The 24,394-nt window shown below is 40.5% G+C and overlaps 1 protein-coding gene across 7 annotated transcripts in view; it reads left to right on the forward strand.

Annotated features, from left to right (window-relative positions):
- iqsec1b (IQ motif and Sec7 domain ArfGEF 1b) overlaps positions 1–24,394 on the forward strand; it is a 262,794-nt gene that overhangs the window by 174,265 nt on the left and 64,135 nt on the right. Inside the window, exon 1 of one of the 7 annotated variants that reach the window (XM_019358562.2) lies at positions 10,227–10,644. The exons of 5 other annotated variants lie outside the window; for them this stretch is intronic. In XM_019358562.2, the coding sequence (XP_019214107.2) occupies positions 10,568–10,644 (77 nt within the window). In that variant the 5' untranslated portion in view covers positions 10,227–10,567. Of the gene's footprint in view, positions 1–10,226; positions 10,645–16,928; positions 17,355–24,394 lie in introns of those variants that run through there. One more of the 7 variants, XM_005452242.4, reaches the window with a different exon arrangement.

Raw genomic sequence — 24,394 nt, forward strand, 5'->3', positions numbered from 1 at the left:
CCCTGCTGCCACAGGGCGAGAGGCAGGGGACACACTGGACCACTGGTCGCTCACCAGTCCATCACAGGGCTACAGACAAGTATTCATGCTCTCTGTCACACCTGGCCAGTTTAGCGTTGCGCATTAACCAAACGTTCATGTGTTTGCACTGTAGGAGGAAGTCTACCAGAATTCATGCAATAAGAACCTTCTTGTTGTGAGGCGACTGTACTGACTACTTAACTACTGCACTGCTGTATACAAACAAAAGATACACACTTTTAATTAATAGAAACAGAAACAAGGGCTATAACATGTAAGGACATCTAAGCTCTGACCCAAAAAAACGCAATAACACTGTATATTTAACCACCCTGTATCCAATGATTGTACTGTTGATGTGTCACTTACTCTTAATTACAGTATAATTATGAGTTAATGCCATCATTCAAGCAAGGCGCATTCTTATGAGGAAACAGTCTGTCTGTGATTTTTAGCAGTCACATCTCAGTGAAGTGAGCTCACATGAGGTGAAACACACTAGCATGTGTGAGGACACCTCTGTTGATGTTTACCCACCAGTGTAAGTCTTTAGGGCAGGAATCCACTAGATGGAGCACAGCTCTAAGGCTTTGCTAATGTTCACCCGAGAGCATATTAATCCCCAGTCCAGAGGACTGGGAAGCTGCAGCAGTCGATGGAGATAAGGAGCGTCTGGGAGAGAGCCACAGATGCTCCCTAATGCTGACTGAGGACTGCCTCAGGCATTAACAGTGTTATCTGCTCCACTTACTGATTAAAAAGAGTCTTGAGGAGTGCAGAGTTAGATCTTTAAAGGTTGCATCTTCCCAGTATATTTATTTGTGGTGCTAAACCAAAGTCATGTAATCCCAGAGCTAGATACCCAAAGGCATAAAAGGTAGCAAACACACAGAGCTTCAGGACACAGTTGGCTAATCAACATGATCATGTTGACGTGGCCTGAACAAATCAGTGAAAGTGAGATTAGCCAGCTTCCTCCTGAAGTGTTTGGAAAAACGCTTCAGGAAAAATCTTAGTCACATTTCCAGTTTTCAAACAAGTAGCATAATTTATGTTTTTCTATATTTGTATTATTTGTGCCTGAAAGATGGGTGTGAAAACAGTCTGATCATTTAATTATGGCAAACTGGCCCTAATATAGACTAGGAGCTGTATATCTTAATTATACTTATTTGGCCAGTAAACATTCACCGTCAAACATCAGACTCTGCTCTTCAGTAAATTAATTTAGCATTTAGTTGTCGCTTGATAACCATGTTGATATTGAATACAAAAGATAATGAAGCATTGATAAGAAGCTAATTTGAAAAGGCTTTTATCAAAGCAGACATTTTGGCTTTCAGTAGTAAAAGCTGGTGTATTTCTGCTGTAATTAACACGTCCTCTGTTCTGTTCGAGTGTAACAGTAATTATTTTCATTATTTACATCCTTTTTCTACTCTTATAAAATGTCTGCTGTCACTTTTTAGGAACCGTGACCTGTTTGGGGTAAAAAAAAATATGAAGTGCCATTTCTTTTGAAACATTCAATTCAATTTTATTTATCCAGTCAAAACAACAGTCGCCTCAAGGCGCTTTATATTGTAAGGTAGACCCTACAATAATACATGCAGAGAAAAACCCAACACTCACATGACGCCCTATGAGCAATGTTCCCTCTAATTTTTCATGTGTCTGAGCGAACACACAAACTCCCTGAGCGTCCCTTGGACCACTGTGAGCGACATCAGACGTGTGCACTGTGGTCACGCCAGCATCTAATCCATCCAAGTTACATGGTTTATTAAAATAATCAAATTACAGCATTTACATTTATGTTAGACTACTTTTAATTAAGTGATTTAGCCCACTTACACTGAAAATTAAAAAAAAATCTTGTTCATGACCTGTGTAGTATGTTAACACTATTAAAGTAAAAATAACTTGAACTCCAATTTTGAAACCACAACTTTCTTTCTTTTCTTTTTTTTATAAAGCTCTGACTTGTATTATGAGGATGAGTCTGTGGTCTGGGAGAGAGTCTGTAACTCTGTCTGCCAAATACAGTATTTAATGACCAATGTTGGGCAATTAATTATATAGTTACTACTTCAAAAAAAGTAACTGAGTTTTGCAAACAACAACGTTTTTTGCAGCTATTTACCTAAAAATGCAGCCAAGGCGTTTTTAAATAAACATTTCAAACTATTTACAGAACAATCAGCTGTTCTGCATCAAATCTGATGCCACACAAATTATTTGTGCCACTCCAAAAAATATTTTCTGTCCACTATGAGATAAAGGAGAACAACAGCCTGATACCTGCAGGCCTGACAACAGGAGATGTATCACTGCTGTAACACCTGTAGCATTCAGCAGCCGCCTCATTGTTCTGACACACCAACAAAACTATTGACTACACTACACACTAACTACACACTAACTACACACTAACTACACAAGATTTGCACTAAACGTCTCAAATCTCTCACATTTCAGAACACCGCCGTCACTCCTAAAACTTCCCCCCTTCCTAAACAACTAAATGCCACGTTGCCATATCATTTTTTGATTGGTCGACACGGTACTTTTTTCGACCAATAGGAAAGGGTGGGGGTTTTTTGGTTTTGTTTTTGCTCACAGGCGGAGAGTGCTTTCGAGCGCTTTCCTTATAAAACGCCGTTTTTACTGTTTCTTCCCGCAGTAAATATAAACAACGATAGTATTCAGGAAAAAAAACAAACATTGCAGATATTTTTTATCATAACTCTGGTTTTAAGTGGCCTATCAACACAAATTAATTTGGTTCAATGGTTGTACACGTTGTCATTAACGTGGCTTCACTGCACATCAGCCACGCTGCTTTGCCAGCTAAACACCGGTGTCAGCACATAAGGACGCTGTCATAGCCTGTCAACGACGTTGATTAGCTGCGTATATACGAATATGAATCGCATCATTGGCTGGAGCAGCCAGTCACCGGTCACTTACTTACTCACACTGCAAAACAGAATGACTTGTTAACGTATTTATTTTAATTGCAATTCAGGTTTTGTTTTTGTTTGTTTTTTTGGTGCGCAACGCAGATTTTCTGTGCGCGGAGACCGTGCCAGCAGTGCGCGTGCGCAGCTTAGAGGGAACATTGCCTATAAGCAAGCACTTTGGCAACAGTGGGAAGAAAAAACTCCCTTTTAACAGGAAGAAACCTCCAGCAGAACCAGGCTCAGGGAGGGGCGGGAGCTGCGAGAGAGAAGGAAGACAGGAGATTCAAAGACATTTGTACAGTTCCATCTTCTCCACTACATCAGATGAAGAGCTGTTTTTTGGTGTTGGTCTTTCTGTTGGAGGAGCCAGGGTGAGGGTTAGGATGAGTTTTCAAGAAGGTGTCTTGGACTCTGGGACATGACAGCAAATCATTTCCATACAGTTATATGTTACATTAACTGACTGGATAATCTAAACCAGCAATTCATGAGGAACCAAGTTTTGTTTTCTTTCCCAACAAGCCCATCATGTGTAATGTAAGCATTGTTTCTGAGATTTTTCACTTGTTGAAGACATGAACTACTACTACATTGATGCCAGGTCCACATGCCCTGTGGCATTTTAGTTTCACAAACAATATTTTCCTAATTAATAGCTCTGAAATCCTGAAGCACCACTATACAAACATCCTTTGAGTGTTATGTATAACCTGGAGTGGTAACTAAGCTGCTCAGGAGGGGGGGGTCCCACACACCAGGAACACACTACTCTGACTTCACAGAGGCACTCTTAGAATTTTTGTCAGGCTTCCAGCTTTAGATATTGCTCATAGCCATTTCCCTTGCTCTTGTCTCTGTGGGATTTCTCCCTTTTTCTTCACCCAAAAAAGAAACTGCCATACAATAGCTAAAAAATACAGATAGTGCAGTCTGCCTTTGGGTAATCCTCTGCAGTATCTAAAATAAATACCTTAAAAAGTTCTGCTTTCCTCAAGTTTATTATTTAGAGCTCGTAGAAGTCAAGATTTTGTCAGTCCTGGTACTTTTAACTCTTATATGTTCACTTTCATATTTGATGTTGTAGCTACTGAGATTTTCTAAGCTTATCCTTCAGCAGCTGTTTACAGGTTCTCCATTATAAAATGTTGGAGATGGTCATATATTACCAATAGTGAATAAAATTCAAATACATAAAAAATTATATACTATGTCCATCCATCTTATTCTGCTTCTCCAGTTGAGGCTCTTGGGGTGCTGGAGTCTATCTCAGTTGGCATGGGGTGGGAGGCAGGATACACCCTGGACAGGTAGAACCATTAACGTTCATACCTACGAGCCATTTAGACTGACTAATTAACCTAACATGCAAACTTAGTAAGACCTTCATGTTGTGAGGCAACAGTGCTAACCACGGTACTACACAGTATCCAATATCAATCAATATGATTTAGAATAATAAGCTGGAAATGTAATTACCAGAAGTTGCGTTAAAGCAGAAATAAAAACATGTAACCCCATCTTTACTGCAATCAGTTGGAGTGAACACAGGGTTAACCCTGGTGTCAGGATGGAAATGGGATAAAATGAGTCAGCCTTTTCTACTGAGCTTGAAATGTCAAACAACATCAAGCGAAAGCGACAGCTACAGGGTTTACTTGCTAGCTACGACTTTTATTTGATATAACCTCTTAATATTTGGCCTAGCCATTATTGATAAAGGCAAACAAGAGGTAAAATATTCATCATACACTGCAAATTCATGCATGTATGTGAAAAAGATAGCACAAAGATTAAATGTCATAATTTTGGCTGACAGCATGGGCAGACTTTCTGTGTTAGATAGAATCTGAATGTTTTCTATTCCAGAGATGTTGTAGTGTCGCAGTTCGGACAGTAATTCTGAACTTTGCTTTCTTCGTTGCATGTAATATATAATGGATAGCTCCTTGTGTCAGGATTTCAGGCCATACTCAAGAAAGAGTGTCATCCAAAGCTTTGTTCAGTCAGTCCTAGAGGTCATAAGGAAAAGAGCTTCATCCTGTGGGCAGATCCTGAACTAAAGCTGAGGCAAATAGCCATCAATCAGTGCCTAGTGAGAGCCACGCGTGAAGGTAATCTGCCTTCACAACATAACCTTCTCATCTTTCTGCTCATCACTCCTTCTCAGACCTCAGCTGGCCTCACAATAGCTGCAATTACACAGGCAGCGGTCCCCTGGGTACCGACAGGCTCACGGGGGCTGTTATGGCCGAGCAGGGACACTGTGGGCCATCTTTGTTGGTATCACACCGTAGAGGTAATGATAATGCCAGCGTTGACTGTTTATCACTCTGTAGAGAGAGCTGCGTGCTCTTACTGAGGAATTATCACAGCATTCAGGCACAGCAGGTGAACGGAGAGGAAACCTCGTATCAGACAAGGAATCACATTATGGCAGCAAATGACTTCTTTAATGAACTCCGAGGAGAGCAGGTCAGAGTTGAGGTGCTGCCCTGAGATAATGGCACAAATGTGGCTTTTCCCCCTCATGCTTCCTCAGTCATGCCTGTAAAGATTTTTCCTCTCATGCAGGGGGAACAAGGCATCAAGGCATCATATCATGCAAATTTCAGACTCCCTCTAAACTCACCAGCAGCACTTCTCACTGGCTGTCTCAGACCTGCATTTGCTGAAAAAATGTACACCATGTGGTAAACCGTTAAATTTCCATGAGGATAAACAAGATAATAGGATCTGTTCTGCCAAATGAATGAGCAGAATAGTATGACAGCTGGGAGAGGGTTTTTGCCAGAGGTTTTTTTTGTTTGTTTTTTTTGTTTTTTTAAAGAAATAAAAACTACTGTATTTTTCCAATACCCAGCTTTTGCTGGAGTGGCAGGAAAACAGATTCGACAAACTGTGACTTTGCCTTTCTTCGTTGCCTTTCTCTGCCTTCTTCTTCTGTGTAATATTGACAGAACTTCAATAGTGATATTTCTTGGGTAAGAGCTCAAAACACTCATCAAGCAGCAGCCTAACAAGCTTTTCTTTGGCCGGGGAGGTGCTGAATAAAACGTCTTACTCCTTTTATGTTTCGTTTTTCTGTAGGCATCATATGGTTGCCACTTTGAACTAATGCTTTAGAGTTTTGTTGCCATGACGTTCTATCTAGCACGGATTGCAGTTTGAAATAAAAATACTTTTATTCATATGGAAAGAGCACCTAGAGGACAAACCCTCAATCTTTCTAATATTGTCAGATTCAATTAGAAATCAGCTTTGCAGAACAGCGAGTAGAGCTGCATTGCTATGCACGTTGGTAAAAGACAAAAAGTGATTTTTATTTTCGGTTTGGATGAATCTTCAAAACATGATTTCCAATCTTTAAGCAATTCGAGAAATACTACGTAGTATTTTTTCAATTCAATTCAATTTTATTTATATAGCGCCAAATCACAACAAAAGTCGCCTCAAGGCGCTTTATTATTTAGTCCAACAATGTTTCACTAATGCCTGTTAACAGCAGCTAACAGTGGCAAAAACAGCAGCATGTACCGACAGAAAAGTTCAAGCTATCCTCAACAACTCACCTCAGTATCACTTTACTTGGTCTGAAATGAGCTTCACTGGGTCATTGACTCATATCAAACTTCAGTTTTTCACAAATAAATGTGGGCGCTCTGCATATTGCCACCGCAGCCACATTAAACTGAACGGTAAACAGTGGACAGCCTACACTCACTACAGATGGATGGCAGCCACAGTTGTTTGTCCTATAGTGGCCACTGTAGCTAGGATTATGAACTTAAATTGAGAGGGGTATGAAAATGAGATTTTACATACTGTACAAACTGGGGGGATGCTATTTTATGGTACATCTGAGCTCAGAAGTGGGTAGATGTGTTCCAAAGAGTCACTCTTTAAGCTGGGATGAAAAGCCTTCTGTCAGTAAAAGGGGAAAACACCTCACACCTGTCTTTTCTTGGAGGTAGTTATGATATTGGATTTGGTTGTGAACACAAAATAAAAAAGAAACTGCTTTGGTGTGTAATTTCAAAGCTCTCAGACCAAATTAGTCATAGTATGCTTTTGAAATCATGAATTTGGTGGACAACTACCAGAATTTCTTTTTTAAAAATGTGACATTAGCCACTGTGTATTTTACTCTGTGGTTTCCATAAATTTTAAGTGTATTGTGGCAGTCTTTATGTATATTACACAGTGAATAGGACACCCATATTGCTTGTTGTTCATGGCCTGCTGGAGGTACTCCTGGTGTTGTAGCATTGGGTTTGTTGTTCCCGAGACAGCTAAAGCCTGTGAACTAAAGAAGCTCAGCTGAAGTGAAGGGCTTGTCCTTCCCCAGGTGCCAAATGGAATCTGCAGTTATTACCATAATGCTTTCCTCCAGTTCATTTTACTCCAGCTTACTGCTGGGTTCAGGAACCAGTTAAGCTAATGCAGCAGAATCTACTTTCTATCCTTTACTACTGAAACATATTCACTGATAGAAGATATCAGGCTGTGAGATTAGCATCGCATATCCAAAAACACGAGTTATACAGAAGTCTGTATTTTTACATGCTATGTATGAATAATTAGGAACGCTGGTGTGGGATTTCTTTTGTCTTCACCTTGTGAGAGGTGAATGGGCATTATGACATCTCACTTTGTCTGTTTACACACTTCAGGCTCTAGAGAACCACTTGATAGATGAGTTCCCATCTGACTGCATCACACCTCTCAATAATGTGCTGCTCCCATACCCCCACCCCCACGCCAACCCCCTCACTGATCCTTAATAAGCTGAGAGGAACATGTATGGCCCAGTCCATAACCTGACCTCTGGTGGCATTGAATAAAACAGTGACATTTACTGCAGTGTTGTTAGCGCCTGAATTCAAACAAGCATTTCAGATAGAACATTGCAGTTTGACTGTAGACTTACCGTTTTGTAAAGCTATTTTATATCTGTCACTATGGTGATGGAAGATAGTATCTTAATATTCCAATTCCTATACGTTTTGGCTAGTACTGAAACAAAGACGAAGCTGCAAGGGGCTTTAAAAATGAACTTTTAATGGAGTTGATCATGTGTAGGCCACTGACGATTTAACCAGATTCATGAAAGCCCATAGGGGCTCTCGTGTGGATTTTGTGTGGGCAAGTCTAATAAGGGCAAGTGTGGTGTGCCCACAGATTAGCACTGGGGATCAAAATGGCAAAACTGCTGTGGGCCCCTTATGGGGTTGCCTTCATTGGCGCCACATGTTTTTTCTATGAAATCCTACTTTGAGGTGCCAACAAAATTCCCACTTCATGACCCAAACGGGCAAAACTGCTATAGGCTCCACATGAGGTAGCCTGCATTGTCCCCACATGGGTTTTCTGTGAGGTTCTGTGAAGAACCTTGGTGTAGGGCCCACAGAATCACCTCTTTAGGCCCCAAAAGGGCAAAACTTCATTGGCTCATGAGCTTCACATGGACCCAAAATCGGTGCCACATTCTGTTGGCAAGCCAATTATGGACTTGCCCATAGGAGCTGTGCTCCACACAGCCTCACACACCTGCCCACTTTGGGCTCACACAGAAATGCTTGCTGGTTAATAATATGCTGGCCGCAGTAACACAAAACATTCAACAGTAAGGTAACAAAGTTAACAAAATGCAAAGTGAACAAGTCAGTGAATGGTAGGCAGTGGGCCAAATTACTGGTAGCCATATGAAGGGGAGTCCATTTTTTAAAAAGCTTTCAGTGCATGTTATTTTATTAATTAGCATGTAAAATTATGTTTACAGTAGTGCAATGAAAACAGTCAAAATTCAGGAGGGTGATGACACCATAGAGTTAAATTTGTCCAAAGCCTGGATGTCATGAAGTTCTTATTTAATCACTTGTAAATCTCTCAGTTTTATTAAAAAGAGGAAGAAACTCACTGGAGAGCCCCTTTAACATTTCTGTCAAGCTTAGCTGGCCGGTTTGTTCACTTGGTGGTTCGATGCTAGTATAATGCTGTATAATTACCAAAAACTGCATATAAGTCATTAATGTTATTAGTGTAGGCCTTTTAACAACTGGCTCATCCACATAACACACAGAATAGGATTGGATTTTGAGTTTGCAGCATCATACTTCTGTGTACTGTTCATTACTGTAAACTTTTCTCTGCTCTTTTCATGACTCACAGCCTTTTACAAAATGCTGTCTGTTCTCACTTCAAGGCTGAATAATTGCTGTATCGTTCCGTTTGGCTCCCCACCCAGCCCACTCTGTGGCTCTGTGAGCCGATGGAGCTGGAGCTGAAAGCTGTAGCAGTGATTGTCTTAAACCTGGCTGACAGGATGCTACTGACAGCTGAATCATCATGGCAGAGAGCAACACCGCCCATCCAACAGGGGATATCTGTATTAAACAGAGAGTGATCATGGGACTTGTTTACACTGGTTACAATAAAATCGATTCACTTATCGTCTCTTTGATTATTATGAAAATATTCTTTCTTGGTGAAGTATTGACAAGAATCAAAGACATGTTGTAACATGTTTTTCCATGATCTGTTGCAGGTTGTAGATTTGTACTTGGAAGAACACATTATAATAAGCTATTGATGATGTTCCTGTATTCGTCATTAATTCATTCATGCACGTCTGTTCTACTCCTTTTTATGGCATCATTTTAATAATTTGTACGTAAGAAGTTTTTGATGATGGAGCATGTTTTGTTTGGTTGGGGATTTTTGTTCTTGGAAGGCTTCTGAGAACTTTTGAAATTGACCCTCACCTCTCATCTTCAGTCAGTGAGAAAGAGTCACATCAAGGGTCCATTACCTTCTCTAAATCCTGTGTTTGGAGTTGTCTTGGCAACCAGCTCAGGCTTTATATGCACAAAACGTGATTGAGGTTGGCCCTCATGGGTACTTGCCTCGCCCCTCTGCGCACCATGTGCTGCTGCTGATTAGCCTGTCCCTGAGCAGGCTGGGCTCATGCAGGCTGTGCAGCATCTGATAAAGCCTAATTGATACGGCCGCCGAGGGAGGCCTTTGTGTGCTTTGTTGGCCCAGCGAGGCGCAGCAGAGTCAGACCTTGTCAGTGTGTCTGCTTAGACAATAGGAGCAGCTGTAACTCAACTCTGAGGAGCAGCAATGATGGAAACAGAGACCATCTCTGCTATCGATTAACTTGAAAAGATTGAGCATGGTGGGAAGGAGTAGGTTGAATCCACCATAAGATTGCCAAGGTAAACCTTTTGCTCAGGAACTCCAGATAGTGTCTGGTGGTTGACATCTCTATCAGACCAAAAGGAGCTTATAACTGGACATACAGGCAGCACAGGACTGTAGACGACCGCTCGGCGTTAACAAAGGCAGCAGCAGAGGGATGCGGGTTCAACCCCCTCCATGTGGCCCAGATACACACAGGCAGACGCTGAGATGGGACTGTAGCATGTGGGGTGTCAGTGTTTTTGTCATGCAGTCTAAACTGTGCATGATTTGTTTTGTTCCTCTAAATGTAAGCCATTCTTTTTAAGCAAGTTATTTTTTATTTCTGAGGATTCCATACAGAATGACATTTTTAATCTAAGCCTTTTTAACTGGCTGACAAAATGTTGAAGTTCAAAGCTTTTTGTTTGGATTACTGGCAGTTTTTGTGTCTACAGCCTCTGCATGGGTTCTATAAAAGGTAAGATGCTCGCTGTGTTCATTATGAGACTTCAGAATTTCACATTTTCCATGACTAGGGGAAAAGCCAGCTTGCTAAAAGAAAGAATGTTTTGTCACATCACGTCAGTTCCTCTTGCGGAAATGCAATCATATATGTAGTCTTTTAGTTCCCATTTTAATTCCCACATGAATATAAAGTGTCATGTTTGACCCTGTCGTGGCTGACAGACAGCGGCCACTTTTCACCCTCTCTGCTTTTTTTATGTTGAGAGAGGATGAAACGGGGACGAAGGACCCACGTGTCAGCGAGGTCAGCTGGTCTGAATGGAAGAGCTATTGTTGTGGTTTGCCTCGGACAAGCTCCAGCGCAGTATTCAGTCCATTGTGTGTGTGGTCCCACTCATAGTTATCGGCTCAGGCAGCATGAGGAGGCACGTGCTCTGTGGTCCTTTGTCCAGCCCCAGTATTGCATCCAGCTGGGGGTCTTTTGTTGTTGTTTGTTTTTGTTTATATTTTTTCTGAGTTTGTACAACAATATCCATGTTTACGTTCATGTACTCTATATTAACACATTTTAAACAGTTTGTACAAAAACACACTTATTCATTCCTGCTGGTTGAAGTAGAATTTTAGAGAATTCACACATCCGCGGCTGTACAGTCAATCTGGGAAGCTGTAGTACTCAGCTGGAAATCCCATATCACACCCTGGAGGCTACAGTGTGGAAAACATGGGCAACTTTATAGAGATGCAATATTGAATTAAAAGAATACCTTAAGATTATTTTGATCAGTATTTTTGCTTTAGTTTAATGTCTACATTATGAAGAAAAAACAATTTCTTTATGCCAATTATTTGTTTCCATGATGGCTTTAAGGCCCGTTGGACCTCTCTCTCTATTACTATAAATAAATATATAAAACATCTGCGTGTAGAGAGAGAGAGAGAGAGAGAGTTAGGTTCTTTTAATTAGCAACATCATTGTTGAAATACACGTCTTGTAACTGCTTCTGACAGTTACAACGAGTATAGACATGAAACCATTTCTTTGTTCAGTCTGTCTCTGCCGTGTGCTTGTCAGCTCCAATACAATACAAACTCAAGCTCTTCTGAAAAGTTTGTTGTCAGTGGTGTTTTGTTTCTTTGTTTTTATCCATGTTCCAGGGTCCTATGTCGCAGTTTACACACATTAGCTAAATAGCTAAACCATAACCATGTCCTATAGCTCTTTGTGTTTTTCAACTTTTGTTTGGGAACCTGAACACGTAATGTGTTTCCATTATGTTCGTATAAATCATCACAATATGAGACCTTGCAGATAACATATTAACATTAACAACTTGTTTAAATCATTGGTCCAAAGCATATTTGTTACAATGTTATCTTCTGTGAGAGGGTTGCTATTTACCCCAAAATTACTTACAGCAGGTTAAAGATGTGTATGTTTAAGCTAATACAAAATTAAATGCAGAAATAACTGAAGAATGATGACTTTTCTGTCAAAAACGTAGCTGTTGGCTTTTAGTATGGCTACTAATGGTCTGTTACACCAGCAGGATACTATTTAATGCAAGAAATGAAATGAATTTTACACTGTGTGATAATACAGCCAAAATCAATGACATGTTTGCTGCAAAGCTAATTTTGCTGTTTTTTTTTTCTCTGGCTTCTGTTTTATTTCATTTTGTCAAAGTAATGAGAAAGACTGCCATGGGGGTCAGGTCAAGTGAAAAGAAAAAAGGGGAATATGTGATGTGGAGTTGAGCATCTAAAAGGATGAACTGTCACACACCCCAAGGCCATCTGTATATATATAATTTTTTTTTTTGAGTCCACAAAAAAAATAACATGACTTGATACTCTAGTGTTTTCCATTGAAGTACAAGTCAGTGATTGGCTGGTGGAGACACACTTCATTATGCTTGAGGATGAGCCAAACTCAACAGCAGTGTTGTTTTGGAGTGTGGTGTAAATGGAAAATCTTCATTTGCTGTAGGCTTCTGAGCTCTGCTTTGGGAGCCAGACAGTAATGAGTTGCAGTTCTTTGCTTGGGTCAGTAAGAGGTTGTATACAAAGAACACTGTTCAGTCTGTTCAAATGGAACAATCAGCAATATGCTGTATCTGCTGCTCCTCAGAGTTTTCACTTATGTGTAGAAAATTCAATGCATCTCTTTAATCTGAAAAAATGCACATCAGAAAGTGAAACAGAGCCTTAAGGAGCCTTTAAATGAAAACTTAACCTCTGATTTCAGTTTTAAAGGTTGTGTGTTTTAGCCTCTGTGCTTTGCCTCTGATTCCAGTAGATCGGTGACCTTACTGATAATATTTCAACTCTTGCCCAGTGTCTGCTAATGGATTTATGTGTGTTTTAATAGCTGTGGATGGACGACAATAACGGGCGTTGTGTTGATGGAACAGGAAACCCTGTGATTGTGCCGTACTGAGAAATAGATATAAAACAGCGAGGTGAAAAACTCTTCAATCGAGCTCTACCCTGTCTGCTGCTGTGGGTCACTGGTCCACATGAAATTGTCCAAACATGGCAGTTCATCAGCGCTGAAGCCCCCTCCAACACACACACACACAAGCCTTCCCCCACCTCTTTCGTCATTCACATTGACTGACTTTATTTTACCTCCTCATCCACTTTTCCTCATGTGGATGTGACCTGAGCCCCAACATGTACAGCTGCCAAGTCCTAACAGAATAATTGCTCACATAAGTCGTTCCTTTATGCATCTCAATTCGCCCGTACAAAGACTGAGACTTTGGCTTTTTCCTAAAGGATTCATCCGATTACAGTGTTTCTATCTGAAGTTAGCAGGCAGAACAGTGGCTTTTTAATATTGCACATTCACTGTGGCCTGGATTGAGAGGGTTTCACTAAATGCATGACATCAAAAGCCATCCTAAAGGCATCAGGCAAGTCTGTGGTCCTTCTAAGACCGATCCCAGTGGAGTTTGCCCAAAGTCTTCGCAAACACAGATGAATCCTGATAAATCTAAATCTAAAGCAAACTGTTTAACACTCACTGTAATATAGGTTACATTAAAAAGATTGTTAATATAACTTAAAGTTGCATTAATGTTAGAGTTTTAAAATATATGCTCATTTCAATTTGATGTCAGCCTCACTTTTCAAAAATGTGTTTCCCACTGTGTTGCATCACCTTTTTTAATCACAATCAGCAAAAACTGACCAATTGCTGTCGTTTTAAAAGCAAAACACGTTTGTTTGATACAAGATTTCGGCTGCTTGGCAGTTCAGCGCCTCATTTGTCATGTTTCGTTTCAAAATGAGCCTGCAGACAGGCCAGTTTAGCACCCAGACGTTTTAGTGAGCCATGTTGGTAGAACAAATGCAGAATGTGGTTTGACGTTATCTTGCTGAAAAAAGCAAGACCTTTCACTGGATAGCAGTATACTGCATATTCCACCCAAATATGTAAATATCATTCAAGATTAATGAGTTAGTTGAGCCATGTGCAGTAAAGTACTGCCATGTAATTACAGGTTACATAATATTACATCCAATGACGGGTTTCTGTAAGTGTCCTCAGCCCACTCTGGAATTTTCACTACAGAATTGTTTCTGTTTATAATGCTGCACCGACCGTTATTGTTTTTAGCTCTGTGCCTTGTATACAGAGATCTGTCTAGATTCTGGATTTCGCAGATCATTTGCACTTTGGCATTAAGAACTGTTGAGGCTCTCTGTGTTTAGTCTCTCACAGAGTGGTAAACCTCTACAAACAAACTGATTGCTCAGAGGTTACACCTTGGACTTCAAGTGGTCCTAGTCCTGGTCCCCGTTTCCAAAGCCACCATTTCAAAGGTAACAGGACTGCAAGCAAATGGTCATAATAATTTTGGTCACTCTATAGTCACTAAAAACTGTTTTCCTACTGTGACAGACTGTAGCTAAGAAAATAGCTACTTTATTTGTGAGCTTCTCAAGGATACACGTCTGACAGTGTGTCTGTACTGACTGACCATGCAACTTTGTTAAAGAAATTAGAGTGTGGACATTCTGGTGTTGTCTGGCCTGCGAGTAAACATTTTTTAGCTGATACACTAGCAGCTTGTTCGCCCAGACTGCACCACCCAGTAGCAGATATGGCTCGTAGCGGTCAGTTTGATATCAGTCACTCTTTCTGTGATTTTCTTCATGGCATGAAACGGAAACATCAAAGTACGAATCCCCTGTCAAATCAATCTGCTGTGTGAATGTGTACAGAGTGTGGCAGTGCAGTCACTGTGGTTCACAGCTCTGTTGCCTGTGGCCACTGATTCTCCCTTTTGTTGATTAGCTTGCATTACATGTTAATTATATCTGCCATTTTTCATCTGTTTCTGCTCTTGTTTCTTCATTGAATTGAAATATTGTGAAAATATTGTGAGTCTTTATCAAGCAGATAATTCACATCTTCCACTGACGTTTTTATACTGTAGCATTAGTATCAGCATTCATTCTAACTCTTAATAGCCGACCCAACCATGAGAGTGGAGGTCAAAGATAGACAGAGAAATGTTCGGCAGCTGCTCATATAGGAAGACCACAGAGACCAGCAGGGAATGGAAATACTTGGTTATTCTTAAACATCTAAAATAACAAAGGCAAAGGTCTCAGATGGTCACTCTAAGGATTTCCTTTACTATGTGTCAGCATATCGTTTACATGCAGCTGAAGCTTGTTTGGAGCAGTTGATATGCCTAGCTGTTATGGTTATTTAGGTCACTACACTATAATACTGTAGTGTAGATGCTACTAGCAAAAAGTAAATTCTAATCACTTCTTTACCCTTTATGAATCAAACTCAAATACACTGTATGTACAAACATAAGAAACCAAGGTATCTTGTTTAATTTTCCAATACATTTCAAAAATTTGTACCTGTAACAAAGGATAGATTATAGATATACAAGTACTGAATGAGAACTTCTTCAGTGAGTTATTGATATTTAAAATAAAATGATTTTTAATCCATTATATTCTGATAAACAAACAGGTAGCAATGATGATTAATGTCCAAGGGTGGTTTTATGTTTTCAAGTCTAGGATAAAAACAACATGCATGTATGCCAGATTGTACATACACCTGAAAATGTCACTACGGTTCATACTGTGTGAAAAAGATCCATTCAACAGTCCTCAGTCCTCACTCAGTGCAAAAATAAGAAATAAATTCCAAGTAATCCGTAGTAGAAAGTTCAGCTAATAACCAGTGTCAACATTTAAACATGTACTGATGTAGGCTAGTTTTTTTCTAACTCTCCCCATGAGTTCAGTTGAGCTTCTTTCAAGTCTTTGTCTGCATCACGAGTTATCCTGCATTCAAAGTTCAAGTTTCCTTTGCTGGAACACAGAGCACCTCTCCTCCTTTCTGTCATTCTTTGTAGCTGTAGGATTTTCAGACTGCACAGCTGTTCGCAGCTAAAGCCCCTTCCAGACACGCAACTGCAATTGAAGGTGTCAGTGTCATGTGTGGAAAAGCTGCTGACTTTTCTACAGAAGAAAGATCTTAGACCTCAGACCTGGTGATATTTATGCATTGGTATCATTACGGTAGAAGTGTGCATGAGTGCATTAACACTTCTTATTTAATAGCACCATTACATGACATTTTTCATTCTCTCCATCTAGCCTGTCCTTATCTTGCTTCTTAAATGCTCTTGAAGCATGAACAAGATTACTGCCAGACATGGCAGTTTAAGAAGTGATGCTTAAAAAGCTGCAACCTAATCCTAGACTGCACTCAAAGCAACAGTCTTTACAAAAAATCAGCTATTAAAAATATAAAAATAGGAGAGTAAATACTTGGTCCAGTTAACTCAGTTGCTTAACTGAACCGTAAACCCTCACGCATTACACACTGGGTGCATTGTCTCTACACAGCAAAGAGTTTTTTTACTTTTTCTTTACATTCCACTTCACTGACTCAGCATGTTGACTTGGATGTTTTATTTTCCTCTTACTGCTGTTTAAAGATGGCTGACAAATGATGCATCTCACCCACTGTAGCATGACCAAAATAATCTTATGCCCTCATTCAGCAGCAGCGTGTTTCACGACCCTTAGGTCAGATACCATCTATTGAGAGTTTGTGAAAAACAGTGAGACTTGACACCACAGGAGAAAACAATACCTGAACCTTTGCACATCCCGTACTGAGCCAGTGGGATGATTTAGAGGAGGAATGGCGTGGCAGCAGTAAAAGATAAGCTACTGAGGAAAGGGGCCGCAGCCAGCTAGTGGAATGTGAACACTCGCTAGTGTTACACACTAAAGCAAGAAGGGATTTTCCTCCCTGTCTGGTCCACTTAGAAGCTGGCCTTACTTGGTAATGCTGGATAAGTCTCTGCTCTGCTCTCCTCAGACAAGAACAGCTTGTGTCTACTTTTGCAAATGTAGAATAAAGAAATGAAAAAAGGGGAACTCAGAAAGGAGCAGTGACTGAGAAAACCCAGCCTACAGGACAGAGAATTAGTCATTTTTTCTCAGGAGTGAGTAAAGACTAGTACATGTTTTGTGGTCAAGAGAAGAGAGAGAGAAGGAGTGGCATGGGTGGATGCTGCTTCTCCTGAGGCAGGCTTTTTCTAGCTCTGAGTTGCCTAAAAACATTTGGGTCTCTCATTCAAGAACTTAAACAAGCCAAATCTGTCCTGACGATGTCAGGGGCATGTGGAATCTAATGTGGAAATACTGCATTTCAGTGCGGACGATAAGGTAGGGGGATCTTCTTACTCCAGAGCTCAACAGTGTGGTGTTGGTGTGTGGCTGGGAAAGCATTCGGGCTCATGCTGGTTGCTTCCCCGGGGTAACGCTTTTTAATAAAATTGGACACCTGTAGATCAGGGGTGGTAAATTAGCCTTTTCTTTTTTAAATAGATTATTGCAACATGAGTTAGGCTGCAATATGAGACTGTATGGTTTACCACAAGTTTAAAAACAAACTTTTAAAGCTGTGGTATGCAAAAGATCATCAGATGACTTAAGATCAAAAGTTGTTTAGTTGATTTCTGGGTTTTTTTCTCTATTTTAAATCATTGAAATCCATTGTTTTCACCATTTAGTCTATCAAATGTTACAGAATAGTGAAAACATCCATCTTGAAACAACTCATTTTTATACAAGAGCCCAAACATCCAAATGTATGGTTCTTCAGATTGAAAGTACCAGTTTAATTAGCTTAGTGTTGATCCAGTAAATACTTGGCATTTTTCTTTGAAAAATGGCTGCTGAGCATCTGAGTGGTCCCTGTGACCTTTTTGTGACCTTTCTGTGACCACATGTCACTGATTGAGTACCTACCAGTTTCTTAACAGCTATGATTTTTTAATCATGTTCATCTTCCCAAATAAACAGAATTATAATATCCACGCTGTGACCCTCCAGTGCTGTCTGGGATTTAGAACTAGAGGTCTTTCAACTACGCCCAGAGTTTTGGACTTTTTAATCTGAGATGTGTCCAAAGGGGTGATCCAAGCTCAGCAAGACACAACTCTAATACAAGGATAATTAGATCTGTGTCAGGAAAATGAAACCCTACCCAACTTTATTAGACCAGAGCAGTTAATGTAGAATATGGTCCCAGTACGATGCAGGTACCATCAGGTCAGGTCTCGTTTCCTCTGAACCAGCTGGACCCATAATGACCTCTATCAGGAACCACTTACTGAAAGTATTTATTATTAAATTAGTCGTATAATTTGATGACTTAATCGGCAAAGTGTTTCAGCAGTAGTTTAGAAAAACAGTGTTGTTTCTTTGGAGATGACTGGAAGAAGACTTACTATGCTTCGTTCCATGCAGTGCCCTCCATCTGTGTTGTTGTATTAAACATACTAAAGATGCTGCAGGGGATGGGCTGAAGCATTAATGGTTCCTCACAGTGGTTTCACCACAGCAAGGCTAAAATTAGTGGCCACTGTGGCTAGAGCAGCCTGACTCAGCAGTAGACAATCACCATTCATAAACTGCTACGGCCTGTAATTCCAGTCTCCTTGGGTCTGCCGGCCACAACACAAATGTTCCTCCTGGGATTCTTAGCAAGTCCAGGCGTTATATTGAATTTCTGATCTCTGTCTGGTTCTGCGCACGCAAACAGCCTTGTGTAACTTGGCCATCAGACATTTTCCGTCCGTGCTGATTTCTCATGAATGCCACAGTTACATGCTTTTTCCTCTTGGCTTGGAGTCCCTTCTGTCTGCTCTGCTAAAATTGACCGCACATTTACTCACACATATACACATGATCTGGAGGCAAATGTGTGGTGTTTTTAAATAGCTGACTTTAATTAGCCTGGTCTATATTTACATTAGTCTCTTTTTTTTGCCACTTTTTGATAGTAACAGTGGCAGCAGAAGAAAATTCTAACACAACATTTAAGAAGATCGACATTTTCTGCTTTCCAGCATTGTCGTGGTGCTTCGTCTTCTTTTACCCACATCCACATCTCTGTACGGGGAATGAGGTGGACTTTCAGTTTAATAAATTTGTGAAAATTACAAGTAGTTGACACAGGATTTTTTGGACTTGTAACCTCAGTTCTTGGGTTGTTTTGCATAATTAAAACCTTTTGCAGTGTTATTGCTGTCTCTGACAGAGTGACCTTTTGTAGCCCTCCTCTCTCTAAGCTGATGGTAGAGCAGCATGTCTGCAGAACATTCCTGAGGACAGAAGTCATAGCTCAATAACTCACGTGCTCACATGCAGGTCCTCCTTTTCTCTCACCCTGTTTCTCTGATTCTTCTCCAGAATGTCTGTCTGCATACCAACCCCATCTGTGAGTGTGAGGTATTCACTCTCTGTAGGGAATTTTAACCTGCTTTTGTATTAAATTCCCTGTAAAGAGCCTGGCTGCACAGCAGAGGCTGTCCCAATCTTTGTTTGAACTCTTAGCAGAATGTGTTTAGTTCAAAGACTGTGTTCATGCAGCCCATTTAAAAAGGTTTGCCAGTGAAATAGTAGAAGCTAGCAAACCTGATCTGCTAGGAGTGCAGACATTATTTATTTAACTTGGGGACTCAGACTGGAGTTGCAGCCTGTTCGAGGTGACCTACAGTGGAGTACGTGTCTGTGTGTCTGCTTGTCTGCTTCCTGTGCTCCTAGTCTCCCCGACGAGAGGAAATACAGTTTCCCTCCTGAACTGGACAACAAACCCTCAGATGTCTGGACAATTACTGTAGCTCTGCGCAGCTTCCTGGCATCCGTTTAAACACGGCAGTTGAGAGTTGTCTACAAGCAGATGTTCGCCTGTGTTGTGAATCGATACCCACCTGGTCTTCCATAAAGGCTGCACTTTAATGGTAAAGTCATTTCTGCCTTAAGCGGGGAGTGGTGGTGTAGAGGGCCTTGTGTAAAGAGTACGGAGCGGAGTCAGTGAGCTGTTGGCCATTCACTGTCTGACAGAACCTCCCTCTGCCCTGTCACTGGTGAAGAGCAGCTGCAGTATCTCAGAAGCTTTCTGCCGTCGAACACCTGAGGCAGGCAGGCGGGAGGCAGACGAGCTTTTAACACAACCAAGAGACAGACAGAGCACCTAGGAGGAGGCGTATGGTGAGTGTGGGTCTAATTCACGGGTGGTCTGCTGAAAGAATTGTTTAAGGAAATGCAGATGTTAATAGATGTTTGCTGGTCTGCACTCTAGAATAATGTCACATGATGAGAAAATTGCATTTTATGTTCTTGTGCTCTGTGTGTGCTGGGATGTCAGTCGGTATAACTGACGTGTGTGTTCACTGCATTACTGTGTCACTGTACTTCTGCCATTCCTCAGCAATTTCACACTTTTTGTCCTTAACGTGGAAGGAATTCTTTTCATCCTGATTAGGCTTGTTTGACTCACTGTGGTGTCACTGACGACTGGTGTCACGAAACTATAGCTATAGCCTATATCTCTGCAACTAGACATAGTGTTGTGTTTAGCTGTTTCTGTCGTTACTTTTGGAAAAAGTCGAACGTCAGGATAATGCATAAGTGCTATAGACTTTTGTCCCTTAATAAGCTGCTTGTTGTTGGACTGCATGCCAATATTGTGTTATAAATAATTTAACACCACAGTGTCTTATTGCCGCCTGTAATTTGATCCAGGTCTTCTTTCCTGGACTCCTATTTGGACTCTGTGTTTGTTTAATGTTTTTTTCTGTCTCGTGTGTTTAAACTTTTAATCATATTTAATCCAAATGTGTTCACCTGGATCCTGATTGATAAAGTGAACTACAGGGCTCAGCCCAAGACATTATCAGAGGCAAAAAATGACAAGTCAGTACTACTTTACCTTTTAAATATTTCATAGTTTATGTAATTCATTTATTTTAAATGAACCAGCTTAAGGGTATTGGCAGTGCTAACTCAACATTAGCTCTAGTTCCCTGTACTCCTATGCCTATACCTAGTCTATATAAAACAAAAAGTGGTTAAACGCTCCAGCTGGTGAGGTATAGGCTAACCCCAAATATCATCATTTAATAAAGTTTAGAAATCAGTTTCACTGGTGAGAAATCTGAGCAAAGAACCATATTATAATACAATAAGTACTTCAAGAGCTCAAACTTTCCTTTATTCTTTTGAAAAGTATTTCCAGAGGTTTGTAGTGAAATAAAAAATTTTGAAACACTTTTTGATATAATTTACACAATATTTTGATTTATGATGATATATACACATGTAGCATTCATTTCATAGTTTACTTAAATATGTTTAAATGATTAGTAATAAAGATCAAGTGAAAAAGGTTTTTCTCAGGAACATTGTATGTGTATTCAGATTGTACAGTTACTGTAATGTACATGAAAAAGCGTTATAAAATGAGTCTACTTCATTTACATGAGTGAGTGCTGTCCCAGTTAAATGAATATAGAAGTTAAACATGGACACATTCTGTTGGTAGATGTCACATGTTCCCGCCTCTACTGAAACAGAGAGCATCTGAATGTTTAGCTTACAGTTCTACAGGAAAAAAGGGAGAAAACTGGGCAATAATGTTAATGTTGCATTTGAAACCTTCTTTTCACCATGTCTGCATATACACAGCAGGTGAGGAGATAAACCATAATATTTCAGTTAGACAAGAACTCTAATAATTCAGTTCAGTTCAGTTCAGTTCATTTTTATTTCAAACATGTGCCTTCACAATCATTTCCAAATATCATTTCATTATTTGTCTGAAAAGGAGTAGGCAGAAGTAGTTACTTATTTGTCCCTACCCCCTCAAGTTTTACCTCTCATTCTTTTAATTTTCTTTTAGTCTTAAATTAAACAAACAACATATGAAACAAAAGTACAGCAAAACAAAACAAAACATACATAAATCAAAAAAAAGAAATTAGCAAGCCCCACCACAGTATAGTTTCTTTTATATGAAAAATACAGAATGTGTATATTTGCATATTCATAAGTTATGGAAAAACAAACAAACCCAAAAAAAAAAACCAACAACCAATCAACAATAATGATCTCAGTACATGCTTGGATGAAATTATAATGGATTTAAATTGCCATAATCAAGAATAAATGTCTCAAAAATAATGGTGTGTCACTGTAGCTCAGAAAACTGCTGCGCTCTGAGTCCCTTTTTAATCACTATCAGGTGCCACTAGCGGTGACCGATGGCCCCGTCAATAATGATCGGATAGTTGCTCTTGGGGGGAGGGGGACGCCACTGCCACCTGGGGTCCTCCTCCATCTTTTATACATGCCAGTGAGGCCAAGCTCATCAAACATTAATGGCCAAAGCTTGGATCGCTCTACCTCCGTCAGCTAGGCTATGACCCTGAGCTGTCAGTGGTCCAGGAGAGGTACTCCCGACCCGGCCCTAGCTGCCCCGTGAAGCCTGAATTCACTCTGACTCTGGTAACAGCAATGTGCCAGTTGGTCACGGCCCTCTGATGGATTAGAAGCCCGGCAGTGCTCTCATAGTACCCCATAACCAATTAAAATCTAAACTAACCATATTCACCAGGACCTTTCCCTTCCAAAGTGCTTTTCCCAGTATGGTGTGAGCCAGGCCATTATCCTCAGGAAAGGCTCCGCCTCCATCTTTGTAAACTCAGAAAGGATTGCTAGGTTCCAGCTGGAAGTGGCACTCACCTGCATTTACCAGTGTGAACACCCTGCTAACATCAGGCTGGTCACATATTATGCATTTGCAATTGTTTGAGTCGAGTTATCGCCCCAAACCTCTGGGTAGTCAAGTAGAAGGTTTTGAGAAGTAAACACAAGCGGCTATTTTTCTAATTAAACACAATTTCGAATATTGCTCTCTCGTTTAAAAAGTCTGAATACATCTTCACCTGGAACGTGCGATTGAACTTTTTGTTTCAGTTTTCATCTCATAAAAACAAAGGAGCAAAGCATGAATGAATAAAAGAGAGAGGTTAAGCTCTCGGCTATTCACTTCATGAACCGCTTAGTTAATATGACTGCAGCATAGTTTATAATGTTCAGCCACGTAGCTAATCAATAGGGGGCTAATGGTTCCTGGAACACCTCCTGCTTCGTGCCCACGCCCTTCAGCTTGTATTATGGGAGCGTATCGTTCACTGGCAGCTTGGGGTTTTTGTTTTCACTGTTGTGTAGCATATGCCAGGAGCGGCAGTGTGTCGACAGAGGATGGACATTAGTGCTGTTACTGCTTGAGGAAATGCATGTTGTTAATGGTGTTGTGCATTTGCAAAGGCTGCAGGCAAGTGTTTTATTATATGTTTGGACTGCATGTTGTCACCCCATGTGTTTTGCATCACACTGATTAATTGTGCAAATCTGAGAAATGCACTTTTACAATAGAATAATAACAGTAATTAGAGACACACTTTCCTTATTGTAAGCTGCTGCATCAATTGTGTTGACTCTTTCTGACCTCTTTACGCCTGTTCTCCTCCCACTTCTACCTCCTGCTGGCCACCCACCCTTTAACTAAACCCCCCATCCCCTAACTCACCCCACCCAGCTTTCATTCTCTTTCCCTCATCTCCTCCTCTTCATCCGCTTTTATTATTTCTGGTTGAAGTCTGCAATCAATTAGTATGAGAGAAGGCCCAATCAATTCCCGCTCATTTGCAATTCCTGCCCGTTAAACACTTTCCTTTATTACCAATGTCATAATTAATGCGGAGGAGATTGAAGGGTGGGGGATGGGGGATTCTGGGGGTGGGGAGTAGAAGGGGGTGGGAGAGTCTTTGCCTTATCGCCTGCTGCTCATCCAGACATCACTAATCATGAATGTAGTGGGCCATGCTTGCTTTGTACAGTAGGCCCAACAGTAAAGAAGTGAAGCTGGACTTGGCGACAGACGCTTTACAGTTCTGTTCATATGACAGTCAGTGAATGCACTGCTATGGAGAAGCAAATATATATTGCGTATGTTCTGAACGTCGTCACAAGAGTAAACTCGGGCAGCCTGTGTTGGTAACTGTCCCCCAAGGACAAACTGTCCACAATGTCAGAATTTGCTCAAGGCCATCCTTCTTTTTTTTTAATTAATTTATTTATTTTGCATGACTGCTTTCTTCAGTGGAGTGTGATGCAGAAAACAGTTTGGGCCTTTTGTGCCAAACCTCTTGCAACAAAGATAAGCACATTTTCTGCAGTGCTGCAAACACAAATGACTGCAAATTATGCTCTTGCATTTTTGGCTCATTTAAAATCAAGCCAGAAAAAGAAAAAAGAAAATGTTGAAAGGTGATTACAGCTAAAATCATTATCACTTATAAATGCCTGAAATGTTCCTACACTTGTCTGTGGACTCAGTGGTTTTGGTTTGGATT

This window comes from Oreochromis niloticus, linkage group LG5 (assembly GCF_001858045.2).
Source record: "Oreochromis niloticus isolate F11D_XX linkage group LG5, O_niloticus_UMD_NMBU, whole genome shotgun sequence".
Classification (NCBI taxonomy): Eukaryota; Metazoa; Chordata; class Actinopteri; order Cichliformes; family Cichlidae; genus Oreochromis; species Oreochromis niloticus.